Source organism: Cyprinus carpio, chromosome A7 (assembly GCF_018340385.1).
Source record: "Cyprinus carpio isolate SPL01 chromosome A7, ASM1834038v1, whole genome shotgun sequence".
Classification (NCBI taxonomy): domain Eukaryota; kingdom Metazoa; phylum Chordata; class Actinopteri; order Cypriniformes; family Cyprinidae; genus Cyprinus; species Cyprinus carpio.
This window is the reverse complement of record NC_056578.1, coordinates 29,479,115-29,504,364: the sequence shown is the minus strand read 5'-3', so window position 1 is coordinate 29,504,364 and position 25,250 is coordinate 29,479,115. Positions and strand designations below refer to the sequence as shown.

General features: G+C 38.5%; 2 protein-coding genes across 16 annotated transcripts in view; both read right to left on the bottom strand.

The window, feature by feature from the left end:
• The window catches only part of LOC109091785 (rho GTPase-activating protein 6-like), a 35,162-nt gene extending 18,769 nt beyond the window's left edge, over positions 1-16,393 (bottom strand). For 2 of the 7 annotated variants that reach the window (XM_042760769.1, XM_042760765.1), the window contains exon 1: positions 14,903-16,300. In XM_042760769.1, coding sequence (XP_042616703.1) covers positions 14,903-14,995 — 93 coding nt within the window. In that variant the 5' untranslated portion in view covers positions 14,996-16,300. Of the gene's footprint in view, positions 1-4,109; positions 4,221-14,902; positions 16,301-16,346 lie in introns of those variants that run through there. The other 5 variants (XM_042760766.1, XM_042760771.1, XM_042760770.1 and 2 more) reach the window with 5 other exon arrangements.
• Positions 16,394-17,517: 1,124 nt separating this feature from the next.
• LOC109091787 (NHS-like protein 2) overlaps positions 17,518-25,250 on the bottom strand; it is an 80,751-nt gene continuing 73,018 nt past the window's right edge. For all 9 annotated transcript variants that reach the window (XM_042760755.1, XM_042760758.1, XM_042760764.1 and 6 more), the window contains 3 exons: positions 21,346-23,838; positions 21,110-21,257; positions 17,518-20,632 (listed from right to left, as the gene is read on the bottom strand). In XM_042760755.1, the coding sequence (XP_042616689.1) occupies positions 20,311-20,632; positions 21,110-21,257; positions 21,346-23,838 (2,963 nt within the window). In that variant the 3' untranslated portion in view covers positions 17,518-20,310. The remainder of the gene's footprint in view (positions 20,633-21,109; positions 21,258-21,345; positions 23,839-25,250) is intronic.

Below are 25,250 nucleotides of genomic sequence, written 5' to 3'. Positions count from 1 at the left end.
ATAACGGCTACTTTTAGATTTGGCAGCAGCACTGTATTGGGTAAACATACAATAGCTAGTGGACTTTTTTTTTGACCAAAATAATTCCTCTGACAGCATACATCCTGTGTGAAGTCGTATGTGTTAGCACATCTAATGTGATGACAATGAGAAGAAAAAACAGTTACAGAAAGGAAACTTGCTTGTGATCAGCCACAGTGCTTATTTGAATACTGCTAGAATAACAAACCAAAACATAATGTCTTGTTCTCTTTAACCGAGAGATGTCAACCTGAAAGTGTACATATCCAATTTTTAAGTCTCATTTTAAGTATCAAGTACACTTAAATTGTTAAAGTTGTTCAAATCAAAACATTGAGAGTACGCCTCCAAAAACAATCAAGAAGTGACTGAACTTGCATGAGGCCATTTGGCCTGATTCTCTGGTTATAAAGCTCCAATCATTCACTGTTTAAACAAACGTGTGAGTTGTCCATCTCACTGGGGTTTACTTAAAAGCAGGAGTGCGCCGAGAAAATGACAGAGGTTACAGGCTGTGCTCTGTTCATTTTGATGATAATAGAGATCAGTGAAAAAAGCATGAGATCCATCAAACACCCTGTTGATACCAGTAGTTGAAATTAATGTAGAAACTATACCCACAAATTACAAACTACTGGAAACTGGTATTACTGAGGGCATCTCTTTTCGCTATTCATATTCATATACAAACAATGTGCATTAATGAGGCTTTTTTATTATGGAACTGTAAACATGCCTTTACAGGATCTTTGAGATATAAGATATAAGTGATGTTCTTACAAGAAAAAAACATACTGTGAAAAAACTACTGTGGCTGCGATTTCTGGGTGGCAGGATGAGAGAGGCCTCAGGGTAATGCAAGCCACAAAGTCTTTTTCCCTTTCCCCTCCTCCCTAGCTCTTTTTCATATGCCCTTCTCTTTCTCACATACATTGTCCCTGCTTTTAAAATAAAAAAGTGAAGGTCAGGAATGAAGGGAAGAGCAAAACACAAACACATGTAGCATTGCGCCATGCTTCAAAGCCCACTGAAACCTAAACACCCATCATTCATCAAGAGTATTGTGCTCATTTACTGGACACAAAGGCTTTTGTGAGAAACACTTGCCTTCATAAAACCAAACACTCATGACAAATTATCCTATTAAAAAATCCTATTTGACGTATCAGGAGTCTTGTGTTAATGTCTCAAATTACAAAGAAGAAAAAACAACATTTTTGAATGTATATGTTATTATTCAGGCTAAATTAAGTATATGCTGGTAAAGACCATGATTGATAAGCTAATTTTTGAGTATATCAGCTCAGAAAAAACACACTCTGAACAATGATCCGTATTTCTCTGTGCAAAAATGAAAAAATTAAAACAACACAAGACAACTCAAAATATACATCAAACCCTACTAACCCAAGCACATCTTGAGATACCAGAGGGAGGAGACCAGAAATAGTCTAGTATAAGACAAGACTGTATGGAGGAAGCCCCGTCAGTCCATGAAAAGACCAAGACCTATACAAATATTTACACAACTAATCATGATCGTATGGAAGTCGGTTTCCACAGCAGAATTAACAATTAAATGACTTTTTAACCACAATTCTGACCTTTTTATATCTCAATTGCAATTGTGAGAAATTTGGATCATAGCCAATCACTGGTTATTACTGAGTGTATATTGTGCTGGAACGATGTTCCTGTAATGGCAGAAATGTATATTTGACAGGGAAAATAACAGGCTGTTCCAACATGTCCATGTGTAAATCAGGTTCTTGCATTCATGTCTGAGACAAATAATCCAAGTGCAGACATACCTGAGTGCATGACAAGACCCAGATAAAAACATCAGAGGTCCATAAATATTGTTGTAAGACCGCTCGAGTACTAGAACAATAAAGTAAACAGTTTTGTGAAACTACTTCACTTCACTTTGAAGAGATTTCCTTAGCCATCCAGAACAAACAATAGCTTATTCCTTAAAAAGTCTTTCTCAGTGCATGCTCTCATTTCCGTTCAGAATTCTTGTCCGATTTCCACTTCATATACTTCTTGAGCTCTGACCATATTTGTCTCCTGATCCTTAAAACCTGGCTCATGGTCCCTCATGAGAACTTTGTTATAAATACTTGTATTTAGAAACATGCTGATAGTTCCCAGATGTCCTTTTTAAATAATTTACAAGTGCTTGTATAACAGTTAATCCAGTAACAATCCTGGTCTTTCTATCAAAGGAACAAAATCAGATAATTTTTGTGATGATAACGAGTATTATATGCATATATCAGTGATCAACTTCTATTGTTTATTCAGTCTCCACTACATCTGGTGAGCATTTCCATCTGTGGCTTGTTTTGGTGCGCCTGGATGCATATGTATAAATGTGAGCGCATAATAAAGTGTGAGAACATAAACAGCTAAGCGTCCATACAATGGAAAGTTACATAGAACCTCTCTGCTCTTTGAGCAACACATCAAACTGACCAGACTTATCTCTCTGCACATTTAGTGAACTGAAAGATAAATGAGAGAAAATAAAACGGCGGCATTCAGCCCTTCTGAATTATCCATTTAAGCTATACTAAGAACAAAAACAAAAAGGCAAACCCAATATCTGCTCACACAGTGGATGATCTCTAAGCTACAAAACAAAACAATTAGACAACCTCGGACAGTCTTAGCATCAAAGGAAGCCCAAAGGTTTTGAACAAGGGCTCTTTTCAGTTCTCAGACTGATTTAGGCTGCCAGCATCCCTCCACTGCATCCTGTTAAGTGTGTATCATTTTCTAAAGGTTCCCTCAGAGCAAGATACTAAATTCATCATTCTGTGTGTAATGCTGGTGGCCTAATCAGTGGTTATATTTATATACCTGATGGGATAAAGTCAACAAAAGAAAACTGATTTCCAAGGAATTTGAGGTCTGCTTTATGTTTTAAAGCCATTGAAACTGACATGAAAAATTTTTAAACACGTCTTCAAAGGCGGTAAAGTCTCATAAACAGGCACAATGCTCTTGTTTTTGTGAGAAAAGGGGACTGCTGTATCTCTGCTATGATTTGTCTCCTAATAGAATGATGTCACAGAATCGACCAAAATCTTAGTTAAATAAATGTCAAAACGTAAGGCAAAGCAAAACAGACACCCTTTTTAAATAAGCGTCAGTGATAAATTAGGTAGTCTGAGATCATTAAAAAAATCTATTGTTTTAGTAAAGTTACATTTGTCCAGAAATGTGATCTTTGTGTTGACGGTTCTTGCATTTTTAATTCATTATATTTTCACAAAAACATTATGATTTAATGTCATGTACCCATCAAGTAAAAATAGTAAAATACTTTGCACTTTAAATACAAGTGTACACAGGTTTAAACACATTTTTCGAAGTAATACAATTATTTTTTACAAATATTACATTTCAGTTTTACTCCATTCACATTCATTAAATAAAAGCTAAAAATCTGATATTAAAAAAAACATATTGACCCTGAAATACAGTTAACACTCTGACTTTGAATTGTCAAAAAAAAGTTAATTAAAAAAATGCAATCTTTTATGAAACTTTTATACCAGCCATTACACCATCTGCAGTAAGCGTTTTTGTCAGTTTTTTCACTTTAAGCACCACTTAATTAACAAAAATTGATTCAAAAACTGCAATTTTGAATAACTTCATGTATCTATACAAAGAAAAAAAGAGTGTGATGTCACTAACCCTTAGGTAGATACACACTATAAATCCTCCACGTTCTTCCGTCGAACTCTTCAAGAAACATGTACACATACACAACCGAAGGACTGTATATGTTTCCCTAAAACAGTATGCGGTAGCTGGTATTTAAACGTGAAATCCAGATTTAGCCACACTCAGATAACAAAGACAAAATGCACTATACACCATCTCAAACAAACACATGTGGCAATCATAAACACTATCAGTAATGCTATTCCCCAAGCATTTACTGTTTACCATTGCATTTACATATTCACTGAATATATTCTACATGTTTATTATAGTCTCAGACTGTAAAAAAACTGCAGCCACAATAAAACATAAACTTTGCACATTGAATATGTAAATGGAGTCACACACACCCTTCACTCTACCTGCAGACTGGGAGACGGGCAGTGTGTCTGACAGAAACACACACTCTGTGAATATGAGCAATCTCCTGAGACTCTTCAGACAGGTACAGCCAATCCGACCTGAGCATGAGACAGACAGACAGAAGCAGAGAAGGATAAAGAGCGAGAGAGAGGTCTGTCCTCTCCATCTGCCATGTACTCATGTACATCAGAGTGCAGCCCCAGGGTTGCCAAGAGCAAACTTCACATAAACACTCGGTCAGTGACGGAGCGCAGAGGGGGAGGAGCCTGAAACTGATACAGCAGAGCTTTGAACGAGTTCCCCTGTCAGAATGTCACTCATCATCAGTGTAATAAACACTAGAGACGCACTGTCCTCCCTTCCCAGGCTTTCTACTCCTTTTTCCTTCTCTGTGTATTCATAAGTTCATTCCTGTTGAAAGCCTGTCCTCTTCAGAGAAATGAAAACAATAGCAAGGACAAAGGAAAAATTGAAGAGCATGATAATGAAGAAAGAGGGAGACAGTGACAGCAGGAAAGGAAAAGAAGGAAAAAATGAGTAATGCGAGGGCTTCAGGCAGAAGGTGGAGTGGTAAAACTCAAACACACACTATACATTCATAAACTAGCTGCCTCGTGATGAGCACATACACATAAAGATTGTGCTGACCTCACAGATCTCAATTTTATCTGTTACACAGATTCCACTTTTTCATGATACTGTAAGAGTCTTTGTGCTCAGTGTGTTCTAAACTGGGAATAGTGTGGGAAAAGTTCAAAAGTCTGACACTGCATTGAAATTTCAAATCCAGTTAAATATTACCATTCAAAGGTTTGGGGTATTTCTTTTTTTTCTTGTTTGGTTGGTTGGTTGTTTTAGAAGTAGTTTTCAGTTTTTATCTTTAAAGTCTTTAATGCTCTTCAAGGCTGCATTCATCAAAAATAGAGTAAACAGTAATGTTGTGAAATAATATTACTTTTTAGAATAACTTATTTTAAAATAGAATTTATTCCAGCAATGCAAAGCTGAATTTTCAGCATCATTACTCCAGTCTTCAGTGTCACCTGATCCTTCAGAAATCATGCTAATATGCTGATTTGCTGCACAAGAAACATTTTTTATTATCAATGTTTGAAAAAAGTTGTGCTGCTTAAAATGTTTGTGGAAACTGATACATTTTGTCAAGATTTTTTAATGAATAGAAAGTTTAAAAGAGCAGCATTTATTTGAAATAGAAATCTTTTGTAAATGTCTTTATCACATTTTTATGCATTCTTTGATCCATCCTTGCTGAATGAATATTTAAATGTAATTTGAAAAAATATGTTTGTTTCTATTAAAGCACAAGATGATTCTTAAATCATGCTGGATGACATGATCATCAGGTCTTGCATAAACCTGAGGCACTCATGTCAGCTCAAGTGCCAGGAGTGTCATGCACCAATTTGTTTTAAAGAGGCACCTTTGGCAGTTCTGACTTAGTAGTTTTGTCTAGTAGTGGAGTTTTTGTGTAACTTGCAAAGAGACCTGGGTTAAAATCCTAAAATAACATAACTGATTTAAATTAACAGTTTGAATGGGCAAGGCGCTTCTTTATGCATGCTAATTACTAAGAAATTGTCAAATTCAATGTAACATAATTTGTAATCATTTGAATAACAAGTATTTTCACTAGTGGCACCTGTGTTGTGCGTGGGTGAGAGTATATTTGTGATGTTTGTTTGGTCAGTGCCTGATGGCTCAGCAAATGATCCTATTAAAGTACTTCTGTGCAGCTAGCTGACAGACTGACAGATTGAACTCCTGGATAGCGGCACTGTTAGTAGCATCCGGACTAGTCTTCATTCAACCTTGGACACACAAGACCACAGGAAGGACCCGACAAGCACAAGGTAACAACAAACTGTTATAGACAAACATGGCCCTGGAACAAGTGCCCCTGGTTTGGCCCTTGGCCTGGTTAGCATGAAGCAGTTAGCCCCTGCTGGTAAATGCCATAACTACACTCTTAAAAATAAAGGTTCCAAAACAGGGGTTTTCAATGCAGAACAGTGGTTCCCAATCCTGGTCCTGGAGAACCCACAACACTGCACATTTTAGATGTCTCCCTATTCAAACACACCTGATTTAACTCATCAGCTCATTAGTGCAGACTCCAAGAACTCAAATGTGTGTCAGATAAGAGAGACACCAAAAACGTGCAGTGTTGGGGGTTCTCCAAGACCAGGATTCGGAACCACTGCCATAGAAGAACCAGTTTTGGCTCCCCAAAGAACCTTTCAGTGTACAGTATCTAAAAAGTATTTTTTTCTTCATGTAAATAACATTTTAATAATCTAAATAACTTTTTTTCCACTATAAAGTACCCTTTGTGCAGTGGAAAGTTTCCATGGATGTTAAAGGCTCCAGATCGTAATAAAGTATTTTTAATTTCATAAAATATTTCTGAGAGTGTACACCATCTCTCTGGATTGATGTTCATTCAAAAGTATCTGTGAATTCTGATGGAATAACATTTTTACTAGCTAAATATAAATCACAAAAAGTTCATTAATAGATGATGACAGTGACAGATTTCTGGATGATATTTGTCCCTGTCTTTTTTTTGACAATCCTGTGCTTAGCAAGTGCCAAGCCAATGGATAGCTTTTCTCCAGGTATCCTGGACCTCTTTGACCTAAAATAGCTACAGTGCCACCAATAGTAGACATAATTTTTCAGGCTGATAAATGTGTGGCTCTGAATAATGTGTTTGGAATGTGGTGTGAGGCTGTGTGCGGTATGTCTTGGATTTGCCATTAATTTACCATCTGCAGGGCTTGGATGTGCTTGAGCTCTCTGGAGATTCTTCCATCTCCATCAGGGATGAAAATACAGTCCAGATGTCTTCATCACTTATACCATCCATCCACAATCATACTGTTTTCACAACATCAGGACTGCCAAAAGAGCTTTCATCATTTTAGAAGGGTGCTGAACAAAAGCCCTTTTTGGCTGATTTCAGGGAGGACTGTGTAAGATTCAGGAAACATTCATCCTCAGTGACGTGCTTCAATAAAAAAACAGTAACATTTCATTTTGATTTCTGTTTATATATGAGATCTAATAAATCATTGGCAGTAACACACCATGAAAATCTTTGGACTCTCATTCTCACTTAAAAAAACAAAACAAAGTTATGACTGTCCCAGCGGTTTTCCATACACATGAGAAATGTTCATATCCGGCCATTAAACCAGAAGTGCCCCTCAGTTTCATGTGTTTGACCTCTGACCCTGACATCAAGGATGCTCTCTTCCTGTTTTGGCCGTAACATAGTGCTTTTAGGTGAATATGATCATATGACCCTGATACAGGATGGACAGGGACAGGAACAGACCTGTCCCAAAAGAGTGGACAGAAGTAAAATCCAGTGTGTACAGGTTTGATGCGGATGCTCAGATGATGCAGGAAGACCGACACATACTAAATTTATACTTTTCCATGACATCTGATTTAAAAATCCGTCTCGTCTGAATTTGTACACTCATCACTTAATGTTGGTAAGTCAATTCTTTATAAAGCTATTGGTTATCATGCCTCTGTTTAGTGTAATTACTGGAAGCTGACTATAACTTAAAGCTATAGACTGCACTGCCCACTACAGGTCAAAGTTGGCAAGTTCGACACGTAAATAAATCTCATCCACAGTCTTTAAACTTTCTCTGGCACTAAAAATAAAGAATATGAGTACATATATTTTTTCTTTTAAAAAAGTACACCTTTACATCTCCAGCACAAGACTTTTTTTCTTTATCAGGAATCACTTATGAGTCATAACATTCACCTGTTCCACTCCTTACCCTCATACTTTTCTCATGATGGATCATGTCCTCTGAAGATTCAAAGCTCTGTCTAGACATGCTGAGGGGGAAAAGGTAGCAATGACTAGCGTTCATGTTGCAGTACAGTTATAGACAGGGGAAATGATCCATGTTTAAGTGCTCTGATTACTGCTGGTACAGTGTTTATTTTCTCTTGCAGTGAGAAGCAGCGTATCGGCAGATAGTGGAGACAGAAAGAGAGAAAATAGAGAGAACGTGAATATCTGGAGTAATGCTTTGGTTCCACGCAACTCAAAGATATTGTGGGTTGATGTAATACTCTTTATTAACGCTACTGCCTAATTAAACCTGACCATAATCAACAATGATGCTACTGTGCATATTAATATAGAACAGCTGAACAATCCATAATAAATATATACACACTAACATCTAACTGAGCACTATTATGTTGAGTCAACTGAGCAGACATTATACAGGTCCTTCTCAAAAAATTAGCATATTGTGAAAAAGTTCATTATTTTCCATAATGTAATGATAAAAATTAAACTTTCATATATTTTAGATTCATTGCACACCAACTGAAATATTTCAGGTCTTTTATTGTTTTAATACTGATTATTTTGGCATACAGCTCATGAAAACCCAAAATTCTCAAAAAATCTCAAAAAATTAGCATATCATGAAAAGGTTCTCTAAACGAGCTATTAACCTAATCATCTGAATCAACTAATTAACTCTAAACACCTGCAAAAGATTCCTGATGCTTTTAAAAACTCCCAGCCTGGTTCATTACTCAAAACCGCAATCATGGGTAAGACTGCCGACCTGACTGCTGTCCAGAAGGCCATCATTGACACCCTCAAGCCAGAGGGTAAGACACAGAAAGAAATTTCTGAACGAATAGGCTGTTCCCAGAGTGCTGTATCAAGGCACCTCAGTGGGAAGTCTGTGGGAAGGAAAAAGTGTGGCAAAAAAAACGCTGCACAAAGAGAAGAGGTGACCCGACCCTGAGGAAGATTGTGGAGAAGGACCGATTCCAGACCTTGGGGGACCTGCGGAAGCAGTGGACTGAGTCTGGAGTAGAAACATCCAGAGCCACCGTGCACAGGCGTGTGCTTTTGAACCAGAAACAGCGGCAGAAGCGCCTGACCTGGGCTACAGAGAAGCAGCACTGGACTGTTGCTCAGTGGTCCAAAGTACTTTTTTCGGATGAAAGCAAATTTTGCATGTCATTCGGAAATCAAGGTGATAGAGTCTGGAGGAAGACTGGGGAGAAGGGAATGCCAAAATGCCTGAAGTCCAGTGTCAAGTACCCACAGTCAGTGATGGTCTGGGGTGCCATGTCAGCTGCTGGTGTTGGTCCACTGTGTTTTTATCAAGGGCAGGGTCAATGCAGCTAGCTATCAGGAGATTTTGGAGCACTTCATGCTTCCATCTGCTGAAAAGCTTTATGGAGATGAAGATTTCGTTTTTCAGCACGACCTGGCACCTGCTCACAGTGCCAAAACCACTGGTAAATGGTTTACTGACCATGGTATTACTGTGCTCAATTGGCCTGCCAACTCTCCTGACCTGAACCCCATAGAGAATCTGTGGGATATTGTGAAGAGAAAGTTGAGAGACGCAAGACCCAACACTCTGGATGAGCTTAAGGCCGCTATCGAAGCATCCTGGGCCTCCATAACACCTCAGCAGTGCCACAGGCTGATTGCCTCCATGCCACGCCGCATTGAAGCAGTCATTTCTGCAAAAGAATTCCCGACCAAGTATTGAGTGCATAACTGAACATAATTATTTGAAGGTTGACATTTTTTGTATTAAAAACACTTTTCTTTTATTGGTCGGATGAAATATGCTAATTTTTTGAGATAGGAATTTTGGGTTTTCATGAGCTGTATGCCAAAATCATCAGTATTAAAACAATAAAAGACCTGAAATATTTCAGTTGGTGTGCAATGAATCTAAAATATATGAAAGTTTAATTTTTATCATTACATTATGGAAAATAATGAACTTTTTCACAATATGCTAATTTTTTGAGAAGGACCTGTAGCTTACTGCACATTACAGTCAATCAAAAACAATCTAGCCGATGTTATACAGCTATAATATCTAAAAGCTTGAGAAAACAGAGCTTCTGCAATGTTTAAATTGCTTTAAAATGGAAGAATCCATTTTTAGTATAGCATACATGTGCTCAATTTTCAAGGCTGCATTCAATTAATTAAAAGTGACAGTTAAGAAATTTGTGATGTTACTAAAGATTTCTATTTCAAATAAATGCTATCTTTCTATTGATCAAATAATCAATAGAAGCAAAAAAAAATTAAAGCAGCATAACTGTTTTCAACACTGATCATGATTTCTTCAGGACACTAAAGACTGGAGTAATGGCTACTGAAAATTCAGCTTTGCCATCACAGAAATAAATTATATTTTTTTAAAAATTGTTTTATTTATAACTGTGCTTATATTTTACAATATTACTGACTTCACTGTATTTTTGGTCAAATAATGCAGCCATGGTGAGCAAAAAAGATGTTTTTCAGAAACATAAAAAAAATTATACCAACTTTTTTGAATGGTAATGTCTCGCTTTAGATAACTTTCATTCATCGTTTGTAGCACAAAGTGACACATATTCAAATTTGAATAGTGCAGCGGTGCAAAAGAAATGATTAACTTTGCTTCTATCAATTGCGTCACACAGTAAATCAAAAATTCAAGGTGTGTGGGCCAGTGTGGTCTCATTTCATCTTCCAGGAGGACAGATTACATAACATGAGTCATAACTTGTCTTATTTCCTTTTCCTTTTATCCTTTCAATCCTCTTATCTTTTCTCTGCCTTATTATAACATCAATCCGTTCTTCAAAATATCCCTAGAGTTCATGGAAAGGAAATGCCATTTACAAAAACATTTGCAAAAGATGCCATGCTTCCCTAAACAGGACATTCTCCACCCATCGGCACAGCTTTCTACTGTTCTGCTCCATTATGCTGAAGAAACTTCCACTGACTGACATCCACAATAAATCCCCCTGAGTATGCTTCAGGTGGTGCTAGTGTTTTCTCCCCAAACAGTAAATAAAAGCAAGCACCATAACCTTTTCCAAAACACCTGTTTGTCACTGTGAAGTGTAAATTTTACCTCAAGGTCATCACATGCAACAGCAAAAATTAAATTTGAGCTAATCAGATCTAACATTTAGCCCCATTTTACCTTACTCAGTTAACATAAGCACAAGCAAATGGAACCAAATATATCTGTTCATCATGTAACAGATTTATTCATGTCACGTGGATGACCAGTCTTTCCAAACAGGCAGAAATAGAAATCAGTCTTGCCATATAGGCATTGCATTTGGGACAGACATCATAACAATATTGCTAAAGGCTGCAATCACTACATACAGTAGTCTGGATCGGCACACTCTGCTTGTTATTGATCAGCCAATCGATCAACTATGGCAATTTACACATGCCTAGTCTTCCCTATAAGCTTCCAGCGATGTAATACTGATTATTAGGTATATGTTGGTTGACTGCACTCCATTTATGCATGAAGTCACCTCTTGACCCCGGACCCTCATATTCTAGTTTCAGTTGACTTTCGTTATTTGCTTGTCTCTGCTGGTCAACTAAATTCAATCCTAGCTATCCAAATAACTCCCATCAAGTTTTTTTTTTTTCAATAAAACACATTAAAATTATTCCCTTTTAGCTTGCAGAGCCTTGTGACATGAGATGATGACACATTGTCTGAAGATGCCGTATCTGAACTTTAAAAAAGAAGGTTGAATTTGCTTTGAGGTTTAAAATTATGCACATAATAACGATCTATACTTGCAAAAAGAAAACTCTCTTTGTCTTTCAGGTCAGAAACTTCAAATACATGCAACCAAATGACTGTGAACTCTCAAGAGCATACAAGGTTTATAGTCTTTCTGGCAACGTTTGACTTGTCTGTGATGCAACTCAAACGTCTTAGACCACTCTCTTCAAATTCCAAATCATAGAGAAGATTTAAGCTCTAATTCTCTAATGAAGGCAAGAATTTTGAACACTCACATTCCACAGAATGGCCGTTCCACAAATCCCCCAGATCATAAAGTAATATTATTTCCAATTAAAATCATTGTTAAGGCCATTGCTGCCCTTCAGTAGACCTCACATCACTTAGTGGGCATACCTTTCAATGGGCTTGACCATGGAATGTACCAGGAAGAGGGGAGGAAAAGGAAGTTCTTTCATGCTCATCAGTCATATGATAGAAACCTTTCAACTGAAAATGTTCAGAGTCATCTGATTGCTCACTGAGGAAACTGGTGACAAGCTTTGAAGTATAAAGTTTAGATGGCAGCGTGCGATGACAGGTCTTCCGTTTTGTGACTTACATCAGTTGTTAACTGGATCTAAATGTGAGCTTGCAGTCAGTTGCACTAAAAGATTGGAAACCTGGCATACATCACCAAAGAGAAGTTGAAGTTAAGTTATAATAATTTAATAAAAAATTAAAAGGTGAAAAGAAATTAAAACATGAAACTTGAACTCTCCCGCCAGCATTAGCATTAAAATTAATTGTGACCTGTCACTCTGGATTTTCATGATCATAAACATTAAAATTAATTCCTTGAAGTGACCATTGTAGACCTTTTATTAAAAAGCTGACAGTTGTTTAGAACTTTGTGGCGTACCCTTCAAGTGTGAAAAAACACCAATAGATATTTGACCATCTCAGTTAGCAGTCTGAATCAGTCTGATGAATCCTTCACTGAATCCATCAGCTACTGAATCAACATACAGTATACTGAACTGCCAGTTCTGTTTCAGTGCATAATTACATTACACTGCAAAGCTGTGACACCAGGAAATAAAAGATAAGGTCTATTCTCTCTTTGCTTTTATAGCTCACACTCGTGTCTTTGTTAATATTTATCCTCTTCTTTGTGGCCAACCATGAGCCTTATGAAAATGACATGAAACTGATAAGCAGGCATACCCAAAATAATATGTCAAGGAAAACAGGAAATAAAAGAACAAATGACCCCAACAAATGGACCCCCTCCCTCATATTTCACTAAAATGTTCTTCAGTATAGAGATAAAGTTAATGAAAATGTAATAGATAAATTACACCTGTCAGATGTGTCCTAAAAAAGTTTGTGGAACCCTTGCATCATCTATCATCAATGGACCTCTCTTGTATCTGTGAAACTAAATCTTGTAATCTAACCCAGGTAGAGTTCAGCTGTCATCTGCAAGAAATTGTGAGCTTGAATGGTGTTGTGTTTTCTTGCTACTTTTTTTGGTTCACGACACAGGGAGACAATCTAATCCTCATCTGCCTGCTCCAATCCAATGCAGAGTTTTCCAACGTTCCAGCACATATTTCACTTTTTTTCCCCACACAGTTGGCAAAAAGTTTCCCAGCATTACCACGGTTTTAAGTATGTTTGGCCATATGCATTTATTAAGTTTGCCACATATATAAAACATAATGTGCAGATGAGAAGCCTCTCATTGATCAAGTACTGATATAAGAGATAGATCTGTTTCCCTTGACTAACACTGCAGGAATGTGCAGTTCCAGAGAATGACTCTTATCATTATCCAGAAGCTTTTAAGTATGTGGTTTTGTCTCCTCTAAGAATAGACCATTATGTTTTACCTTTGCTAATGAACAGATACTAAAAGCTCTTCACAGTGCAATGCCATAAAGTGAATTTTTTTTTGACAGAACAACTAAAGTGCGTCATGAGAAATGCTGTTGGACACGGTGCATAAATTAGCGCAGATGTTTACAGTAATGCTGGTTTTGCACCTGTCATTTTTCTGCTAACGAATGCTGACGGCTATCTGCAAACAGCTGACAGCAGGATAAAATAGAAGGGGGACCCCTTCCCCCACACACACAGCATATGGTCTTCATTATATCACACACTGTCCAAGATGTTGGCCAATTCATCAAATCTTCGTACTTTTCCACTGCGCGCTGTTTAGAAGCATGAAAGCAACTTCCTAATCTATTTCTACTAAGGCTTTTACCACCAAGAGCAACAAAATGATCGGATCAGCTGACGCAAATCCTGAGATTGCAGTAAGTGTGTAGTCTATATTGGCTCATTAGCTTATGTGACGTCCAGTGGGTTTAATTAAATTTGCGCTGTTCAGATTGGCTTGACCCGATGGGTGAAGAACCTATTAAATCCACCTTTAGAAACAAAGCCGTCATTCTGAATTGATCACCCTTCTTAAATTTCATTACATGTCATTTAGCAGGAACCATTCATGTGAATTGCAGGGACAGATCTTGTGGAGCAATTTGGGGTTAAATGTCCAGCACAACAGTGTCAGAATTTTCTACTCTTTTTCTATTCAACGGGGCATTCACATCCAGAGCTGAACCTGTGATCTTTGCATCACAAACCACAATTATCATTAGCAGCCAAACTGGAGTGTAGACGGGCTACTTTATTACAAACATTTATATACATACTGAAACGTTTTTAAGGGCCTTTAGATCAAACGTTAGTTCAAACTGTAGTTATATATATATATTAGTATATCAGTTTAAAAAATTGCTCTTGGAGATCAACTCCTGGATCAAAGTGCAACAATATACAGCCTACTTTATAGCATGTTTACCAATACTGATGACCCCAAAACGGGTTATATTAATACTGGTTTATGCTCGTTCTTTTAATAATTAATATTTACAGCCATATCTTGAGAAAAATTAAGAGAGAGAAATGAATATTTCAGTTGTGCAACCCTAATGTAGGTTGATTACAACGGGGAACATGGTTGAGAACATTAGTAAAATATAAATACTGTGCACAGACAGCAACAGAGTAACTTTAGTTTACACTTCTTATTTAAAATGTAAATCATTATGTGCAGGGAATCATACAGTTTGAGCCTGCGTTAAACCGGTTCACATTTGCATAGAACTATAGGTAATTCCCCTACTCACCACATAGTAGAACTGCATGTCCTGGCGAACAGGGTCCTCAGGCTGCATGACTGAAGATGAGGTTTTATCCGATCCCATGGAGAAAAAAACCATAACACTTCCTGGGTAGACACTCAGATCAGGTTAAAACAGACAAAAATAACAAAGCAGATCCCACTTGTTTTCATCAGTCAGACTCTTGATGGAGGGAGTCAGTCCATCTGTGGAGCAGCTCCTGTTTCTGGGCCGTTGGTAAGAGGTTCAGTGTCAGTGCTTCCTCTGCGTCTGAGTATCTGAGAAGTGATAGCAGCTCTTCCTGTGAAGGGGTGCTCTCTGAGTGTGTCTGTGTGCACTCCAGCTGATAAAATGCGAGTCCCTACACGCAGCTCAGTGCAGCCTCTGCTGTGCTCCTTGCCTGTCAACAACAGGAAATGTACCACTGGCAGCTCAGAGTTTGACAAGCTCACAGACTTTACTCTGATGCAGCACCAGGAAGCACTGGGAATGCATTAGTATGGGCTGGGATCAGGTCTCGCTTTTCCTCCTATTCCCACCTCCTTAACTGCGCATGCCATAAAACAAAGGTCTGAAGGTTCAAGTTGCTTCAAGTAATACTAGCTTTTATCTTGATAGTCACTGCAGTACGATAACCGAACTTTGCTCCATGACGTTTTTGATCTGACTAAAATACTAGAACAAGCACTATGCACACTTGATCACACACACAAAGAATCTTAAGAAATCCTTTTTGACACGGATCTCTTCAACATTTCAGTAACCCTATCCTTTTTCTTATATCACATTTACAAAACTTCGCATTACTGTACTGTCAAATAGGTTGTAAGACTCATGCTCATAGTCTTGTGTGAAGGCATTTAAGAAATAGAATAAATGGCCTACAAATAACTTTTGTCTTCTGTACAAACCAGCTATATCCGATAAAAAAAAACAAAAAAAAAAAACAATCCTCACCATCTCAAAAATATGTAATAATTTCAGGGATTCTGGTTAAAAGTTTGGGGTCGGTATGTTTTTTTTTCTGAAAGGATGCATTGAATTGATACAGAATGTTGTATACAGAATGCTGATACAGCATTTTGAATTAATACATAAGATTTCTATTTCAAAGAACCTTCTAAGAATCCTGTTAAAAATGCCTGTTTCCACAAAAATATTACATAGCCTTTTCAGCCATTTTTAACACTATTAAGAAATGTTTCTTCAGCACCAAATCAGTGTTTTAGAATAATTTCTGAAGGATCAAGTGACACTGAAAACAGGAGCATCCTAACGTCTGCTGAACAATCAGCTTTGATATCACGGGAATAAATATTACTTCAATACTATTTTTACTGTATTTTTTATCAAATAAATGTAGCCTTGCTGAGCTTCTTTCAAAAACATTATCTTAGTTAACCACTACTTTGTATAACTGAACATTTGACAAAAAAAAAATAGTTTTGACCTTTTGTTATTGCACACGATGGCCTCGTGGATCAGAAAAGATTTCCAGTACACAGCGGAACACAGGTGTTTACGGAAGTGCAGCGGTGGTAGTGGTTACTATTTTGGTGAGCGCTTAAGAAGTTTGATAAACAGCAGAAGTGGAGGGTACAAATAAAACCACAAGGGGGCAATATTGCTCAAAATTTTCATAATGGAAACGATTGTATACGTTTGTTGTGGAATAACTATTTTTTGTGTGGTTTAATGACAAAGGAATACCTTTAAATATGAGGAGTTTTTGTCACAGTAAAATCCCAGTCACAGCTACGGAATTTGCTATTGTTTTTGAAGCCATCCCTTCTGTGATTATGTTTATGAAGGGATTTAATTTCCATCTTAATGTGTTTGAAACAGTCATTGGTAAATTATCCCTGGCCACAAAGTCAGGATTGCTTGTATTCTGTTCTAGCACGAGGTAGCGTCTTATAATGACGTCTTTTATTGGAACAGACAGGTAACATTAACTGGAAAAGAGTGGATTTTGCCTCAGAAATTCTTTATGTAATAAGATAAATGCTATCCTACAAAGTGTCTTCTACAACAGTTTTTGATGACTGAAGATTAGTCTAATCTCTTTTGGTATTGTGAGTATACCAAGAATCGTGACCAAGAATATACCAAGAATCAAAAACATTGGGTTTTTTGTTTTGTTTTGATTTTGTTTTTTTTTTAATTCCTGATATCTCTTTGAAATATGAAAATGTTACTCTAGGTTATACACATTATGAGAGTAAACAGTCAGATGTGTTTTATTTATTCAAACTTATTTTGTTGCTGGCTAAATATTTTATACACAAATGTAAATTTTGTAAGCCTTTCTTTAACATTTTTTCTTGAAGACATGAAACACTATATGTTTGTGATTTGTCAGTACATTATCTTGCTCCCTGGCATATGATATACCACCATTCTGTTATATTTGTTTTATATTAATAATATAAAAATTTACTAATGTCTTGTGTGGTTCTCAGTTTGGAAAGGAAATTTCAATCCTGCTGAGAAGGGCTTATAAACAAAAAACTTCTCTAGAAACTGAATATCAAATTTGGATTTTGAATAATATAAAATATTAAAGGTGGGTGGGGTAGTATGGTTTGAAGTAGAAAAACAACACCACAACTGCGAAGGACTGTTATGCAAGAAAAATAATTTATTTTAATGATATACCTTTAACATAAATAGGCAAGACATACTTAAACCGATTAGAAATCTCACAGCAACCGTCATTTCTGCTGGAGGGTGAGGTCTATAATACACATATTTTAAAATATGTCTTTCCAAGGAAAAAATAAGAAAAATATAATTCTCATTATTGTCTTGTCTTCCCACCCTGTCTTTCTTTTATTCCCAATGAACAAGGGCAATATGGAATTTTTAAAGCTTTTTCCATTCTGGCAATCTATCAAAGGACCTTTGTGCTACTAAACTCAGTCTTATCTTTTATGTAAAAATGTGACAAAAATTGTAGTCTTTTGTGTAATGCAGGGAGTTGTCAACTTGTGGTGTCAAGAATTGATTAAAGTCGTTGGTTATGCTTGAGAGCAACCAGACGGTTGTTAACTTATTCCGGACTCCCTTTTTTTCTCCCTTACTTGGCACATTTGACTCTTCTGTGTTCTGAAATGGGATTCTATTGGCTGTGTGAGGAAAAAGAAAATGGCTTGAGTGAAGCTGGTGAAACTCTATAGAGAGGAGTTGTTTTTTTGTGTGTGTGTGTGGGGGGGTGGGGTCAAACACTGCTGAATAGAATGTGATTTACTAGTGACTATAATGTATATGTCTCTCCGATAGATACTTGTCTCCCGTCTCTGGGATTTTCATAATTGATGCACAGGGCTTCTAACAGTCCACTAAGGTACATTTCTTGAATTCTATTTTGTTTTGCCCATATAATACCATCTCCTTCCACTGTCCTTCTCTCTCTTTTACTTGTACCTGTGAGAATACTGTTGACATTGATAGGGTTAAGCACAGAGTACACAAGAGTAGTGATAAATATTATAGTAAATCCTTAAAAGAGTAAAAGAAACTCTGCATACTTCTACGGAAGTGCAATACCAAGGCATTTAAAAACACAGAGGCTTCACGCCAGAGTACAAGGCAAATAAACACTGGTTGTCAGACTTTTTTCATTCACTAAATATTTAAAACAAGTGTCACACACTATTTTAATGTGGTGGTATTCTGTCTCTTTTTTCACGTTATGCTTTTCATATTGTCGGAATACCTGAACGACTAGTCTGAGAAGATGAACATCAAGAAAAGATCCACATCTCGATCTTGTTCCAGACTTAGAACAGATTTTTGCCAAGCACTTCCTCTCCTGGACTGCTGAGGGCACTCCGGCTCAATAGCACCAGGTTTCTGTCCACTGTCTGATTGGGAGCCAGAAGAACAGTCACATGAGGAAGGGGAGCTTCATATGGAATGGTAAGAAGAAGCAGTCTCTAAAGTCTCAGTCTCTGCGGTTGCCTGCTGTAGATCCTCTGTCTGCAGTAGTCTCCAAAATTCCCTTAATGTAGGATGATGGTCAGTTTACCACAGGTGACCTACTCAAGTCCTTGAGTGAATTACCACATTTGATCAAAGCCTGCAATGTCTTTGTGCATTCTACAATCTGGTCTTGCAGTTACATGGAGGGCAACCATTAAAAAAGTATTTTCTACTATGTTCTTTTTGGTCAAAAATTAAATCTAAACATAACACTGTTGAGCTCTGCCTCTGATGCATAGTCTGAAATGGACATAAAGTGAGAAGCTTTGCACTTGGATTTGAATGGTCCACTGTCTTGCAAGATGATCTGGAATTGTGGTCATAAGTGCTGTCTATTTTTTCTGGAAAAGAAATTGTGGAGGCAAGAATGAGAGGTATATGAATTCGCTCTTCTTTTTGTGTGTTGAGTGAAATCTCTGTGTCGAGAATATACACTTGGACCATTAGCCATTATGGGTTTCCTGAGTTGCAAAGAAACCCCTGAGAGATTTGACACAATGGACAGCCAGAACTTACCAGTGACCCACTGGTAACACTTACTAGACCCTCTTCTGTAGTCTAGTGTCCACCCCTTAGACTATCACTTTCTATGCTATTGCCTCATGTTGTATTGTCCACAAATTTCCTTTTCAAAGGTGTGTTTTGTCTATCACAATTTTGATTTGTTGTTTGCTGTTTACACTTCTGGCAGTGTGGGAAGATCTCTAGATGTGGGTTCAGGTGTATTGCATGATGATGGTTTAATTTGACCAATTCAGTCCCTAGTGGACAGCTTTGTGTCCGTTGTGTCTTTGATCAAGCAGTTAAATTTTCTTATATATCTTATACATAGTTTTTTTTTTTTTTACAGATTAAAATAAACTCAAGAAGACATTTATATGGCCTTTTATATTTTTTGAAAAAATAAAAAAACAATGGAAAATAACAAATATAGCTTTTTTTGTCTTGTAAACTAGTTCTTGTACTGGTGAAAGTGCTTACTTTTAAGGGGTACCAGACCTTTCTTACAACTTTGTGGAATGTTTCCGACTCGTGTCATACACTCCTCGCTCTGTGTGAGTTTGTGCACTCTATGAAAACATAATTATCCTACCAAGACAATTTCTAGTCCACCACTGAAATGGGCAGAGCAGGCTTTGGCCACAAATAACAGTCTGAAAATATTTATTGATGTCAGTTTCCATTCAAGAGTTTCATCATCGCATTCATATTTCCAGGGTAGCAGATTTCAATGCCAGTATTTTATATCTGTGGTGGGCTCAGTTTCCTTTAATACTGACTATACTCCACAACAATCGTACATCATCAGAGTGTGATCCCATTGTCTGAAAGCAAAAACTCAAACAAAACACTTCACTTCCTTTTGCATGAGGAGTGCAACAGAAAATCAGCCATATTGATATCCAGAATGTGGTTCTCTACAAGTGGAATCACTGGTCCTGTGGAGCTGGTTTTGGTGTGTTCATTGCACTCCCATCTGGCTGTGACTGAGAGAACTCAGTGACTCGACGTGCCAAGGGGTTTGTGCTCTTCAGCAACTCCATGGCAGAAACTCGGGTCCCGCTGCTGGCTTTGCTGCTTCTCTTCTGGAGAAGAGCCATAAAGTTCTCATTTCGTGAACTTGACCTAAGAGTGGTCCCAAGGCCCAGAGTTTGGAGGTCTGTGCTACTGCTTTTCACAGGTGAGACCAGACCCTGCCTGTTTCCAAAAGAATCTGCTGGTTCCTTGCGACCAAGAACTTTCCTCTTTGACCTAGGAAAAGTAGAATAATACAAATGCTGTGTAACAGTTTACATCAGGTTTCCTGAAATCTGGACTTGGAGGGCCACTCCCTGCAGAGTTTAGCTCCAACCCTAATTAAAGACACCTAAAGAGTTACTGATTTGAACTGAACTCTGCAGGGCATTGGCCCTCCACTCATATACACTGTATATCCTAATGATACACTACTTGATATATTTGATTATAATGACGTGAAAGAGTTAAGAGGGCTGGCTGATTCTGTTTCTGAAATCTATTTGTATATATATTATATAATATTTATTATTTCAATCAGACAAAATTAAGTGGCTAATTGCAGTGGCTTCTGCACTAGAAGACATAGTCCTTAATATCCAGTACCAGACCATGTCTGCATATGTATTCATTATGCCAAATTATACCAAAGTAATTTTGGTCAGAGAGAAAAAGCTAAAGGAATCAGTATGAATGTTAAACTGTAAATTTTACCTGTGTATGATGGTAAAGAGGTCCTCAGTTGTGTGAGTTGTGGGTGTTTGAACAAAAACATCATCGTCTGTTTCCTCTGTAATGTGTAGTTCGGTCTTGTCAACAGCAGAATTGTTCTCTTCCATTATTTCTGTTTCTGCGTAAGTTTCTGTGGGGCAGCATAAAAGAACATAAATTAAACCCCAAAATGATTATACTTAGAACATCTTAACAGAAAATGTAAACAAATGTTTAACCTGTTACTGTCTCTCCTGGAGGTGTCACTCTTTCCGTAATTTGATGAGAATCTGAATCTTTTGAACTGTTCTCTTCAACTACCACATCATTCTCTTGATTTCCAGAGGTCTCATAACTTTCTGAATTTTTATGGTTTCCATCTAAATTTTCCTTTACAGGATCATCTTGATCTTCACCTTTAAGCAAATCTCCCTCAGTGTCAGATGCTGATGGACCTGTAGGTGATTGGGAGATGTTGTCAGAAAGTAGAGTTTGCCTTTCTGCCCCACCATTGGTCTGAATGCTTGGAGAGGGCAGAAGAAAAACATTGGGTTTTTTTGGCACTGGAGGAGGTACCTTGGGCTTCCCTTTGTCTAATTCTGCTAAACAGGATATTGTCATTCTACTTGGCAGGGTCTTACTTTTGTCCTCACTTTCTGGACTACTTGGGGATGGAGGATCTTCTTCAATAGGAATCCCATACTCCAGATCAAACTCAGGGAGAGGAGGTACATAACTGTGGAGTGGCACTTGTGGGGCTATTGCAGATGTGCTGAGTGATGACTGAGCTGGTCTCTTAGGTTTGGGCTTTCTCACAACCATATAGATGTTACCCACAGGCATGGGTCGGTCAACAGGGGAAGATGGAGGAGATTCAGGTGCCAGAGGGGAGGATGAGGAAGATTTAAGCATCAAGTTCATGGGTCGTTTAGGCAGAGGCGGCTTCACTGCAACTGGTGGCTTTGACTGTTTTGTGTTAGAGGGAGTAATAGGAGGGCTGAGATCTCGACTTTGCTCTTCCTCTATAATGTCAGAAGAGCCATCAGGACTGTCCTCAAGTTCTGAGCGACTTACTGAACGAAGTCGGATGTTTCGCAAGTCTGTTGTTGTAACCATAGGCAGTGAAGACTGACTAGGGCTCAGTTTACCTGGTTTGTTGGCTGTAGATGTGTCAGAGTGGCGTCTGCTGGCTTTCATCTTGGGTTTAACAGAGGATAGATCCAGCTGAGAGTTTGCAGGTAGTTCAAATGAAAGACGTGAACGTGATTTATCCTTTGCAGAAGCTGGGAGAGAAGATTTACGCTCTGGAATCTTTGGGCGCATCTTGCAGCCAACTGGAGAAGGTCCAGTGATGAAGGTGTTTGATATAGTTGGGGTTGGAGTTTCAGACTGGCTTGAGTAGCCACTGGATGGGGACATGAGACATGGGGGCTTGAAAGGGGATACCTTGGTCTCAGCCTCAATTGAGAGCTGGGATGGAGATGTGGCTCGTGAGGTTGAGGGTGAATTTAGGGATTCTGAGCTGCCCCGCACCTTCATGCACTCAATCACCGTGGTACCTGTGGCTGTACTTGAACCCGACAGTGAGCGGTAGGGATCATTGTTGGACTTCCACTCATTGAGCTGCCAGTGAGGAGAAAACCCAAGCTCTGTTTCCCTGTCAGCAGGCTGAGAAATATCAGAAGATGTCTCCAAGCTACTGTGGGCTTGATCTGTGTCGTCCTCAGGCTTGGCAATTATGAACTCAGGCTGGAATGAATCTTGAATATGGTAATCTCGGGGGATAAAGAGACTTTTGGGTCTGCCATCTCTGAAGTGCCCTTCACTGTGGTAGGAGCCCATTCCACCAACCTCTGATAGGTTTTTCATCAGGGATACACTACGTACTGGAGGTGGTGGCTTTTTCTTAGATTTCTTTAGTGAGATGCTGCGTGATCGTGACCTCAGTTGACCATCCAGAAGAAAGTCTGATCCTGTGGTCACAGAAACATTATCAGTGCTCATGCTATCCTCTGAGCTGTTGCTTGGATATAACAGGGCATAACTCTCAACCTCTGAAACAACAGGGACGGCCTCACCTGGAGAACATATATTATCTGCTGAGCAAAATGATCCAGAGTCTGTTGGTGTTGAAAGTGAACGTTCACGGAACCTGAAAACATTGGACTGGGCTGATCTCTTCTCCTGCTCACCTTTGTTATTTCCTGTGCCTGCAGTGGAAGCTGCCCCCTCTATGTCATTCCTTTTCCCTACAGGAACACCACCCCCTGTGGACACTGTGAACACCCGGTGTCCACATGGCTCTGAGATGGAGGTGAAAGAGCTGGAATGTGACCCTGAGCTCATGGAGAGGCCTGAACTGGTCTGGGATGGACAGATTAGACCACCTCCTTCACCTCCAGGTGTTAACATTCCAGTCTTAGATACTGGTTGCTTGGAAGCAGGGCTGGTAACCAAGGCATAGTTGTAAGAGTCATTCCAGGAAGGAGAGAAAGTAGAACCTTTTGGGCCATTCCATGAGGGGTTTGGGCACATCAGAGTGGCATGATCCATCATGCCTGATGGGGTCTTTGGGGATGGGGGTATACTGTACTCCAGGTCACTCTGGGTCTTCCGAAGGGGAATATGCTGTTGGCCTGTGTTTTCGGTAGTTGGCTCCAAAGATCTGGGTTGAGAGGATCCAGGGGAACAGGCACCTTGTATTAGATCAACAGCAAGAATTTTGCTGTCACCTAAAGACAAAATAGTTTTTAAATAGAGTTTAAAACAAAAACAGAAGTTAGTCCTTCATTCCTAGATGCATTTCTGTAAAGATTCTAAATTATGTAATTCAGAATATTGTTAAAGGGGTCATATGATGCTGCTAAAAAGAACATTATTTTGTATATTTGGTATATTGAGATCTGTTTATGCAAATTAAAGGTTCAAAAAAACACATTATTTTCCACATACAGTACATTATTGTTACTCCTCTATGCCCCGCCTTCTGAAACACGTCGATTTTTACAAAGCTCATCTGTCTGAAAAGCGAGGTGTGCTCTGATTGGCCAGCTATCCATTAAGTTGTGATTGGCCGAATACCTCAAGCGTTTGACAGAAATGTTACGCCCCTTACCATATTGTGATGCTGTGTATTGTTTTTTTTCCTCTATGCCCAAATTTATGACCATTATAAATGAGGCATTTGTTGCATCCAGTGGGGACATAATTATGGATTATAATGACTTATACTGTCTTTTTATGCGCTGCGTTGCATTGCGCTGCGTAAACATAAAACCATTTGTGATCGAAGAAATCACAAACAAGTGGTATTCTACACTGCTCAAAACTCACGTTTGAATCGTCAGTGGCAAATTCTTTCAATATAAAAAACGTACTTACAGTCTGCGAGTCAGAACAGCTGACATTGTAGTCTACTCTACCAGGATCAGAAAAAGTCCTCCATAAAATGTGCTGGACACATCTGAATATTTGGGTTAAACTGTTCTGGAACAGTGTTGTAAATACAACTTAACCACTGATTTCTAGTCGTGTCCTGTTTTGGAAGGCCAAACAAAGTTTTGCTTTCTCAATGAAACAGCTTCACACACCGCAGCCTTGAGTGAGTGGAGGCCGGAGGCCTAGAGTAAGCCATGGCCTAGAGTGAGCGGAGGCTGGCTTGAGTGAGCAGAGGCAGGGGGAGCTTGAGAATGGCATGGCCGGTGAGCAACCACATGTGACGACCCTGGGCTGGACTCCGATTCGTCCACGGTGAAGGCCACTCTGGTGATTCACAGTGCAAAGTTGATGTATTTCCTCAGCGACCAGCACGGATCAGCTCTAAGCATGACAAAGTGAATATTGTCCTCTTTTGGAAGGCCAAACAAAGTAGTTTCACTTTTACAATGAAACACACAGCATTTCCACAACATGGTGGTGCGGCAACAACAATAATACAACAAGAATAAAAGTTACGCCTTCTTTCTTTGCGTGAACATTTGGGCAGCGTTATGCAAATCTTCCCACATTGAGGTGTAGATGTGGGGGCTTGTTAGAACGAGCTGTTTTAGCGGGGTGTGGTTGACTTTACAGATCTTCCTTATGCACCAAGAGCTTGTAACACTCCAAAGAGAAAGGAAAAATTTAAATTGCATCGTATGACCCC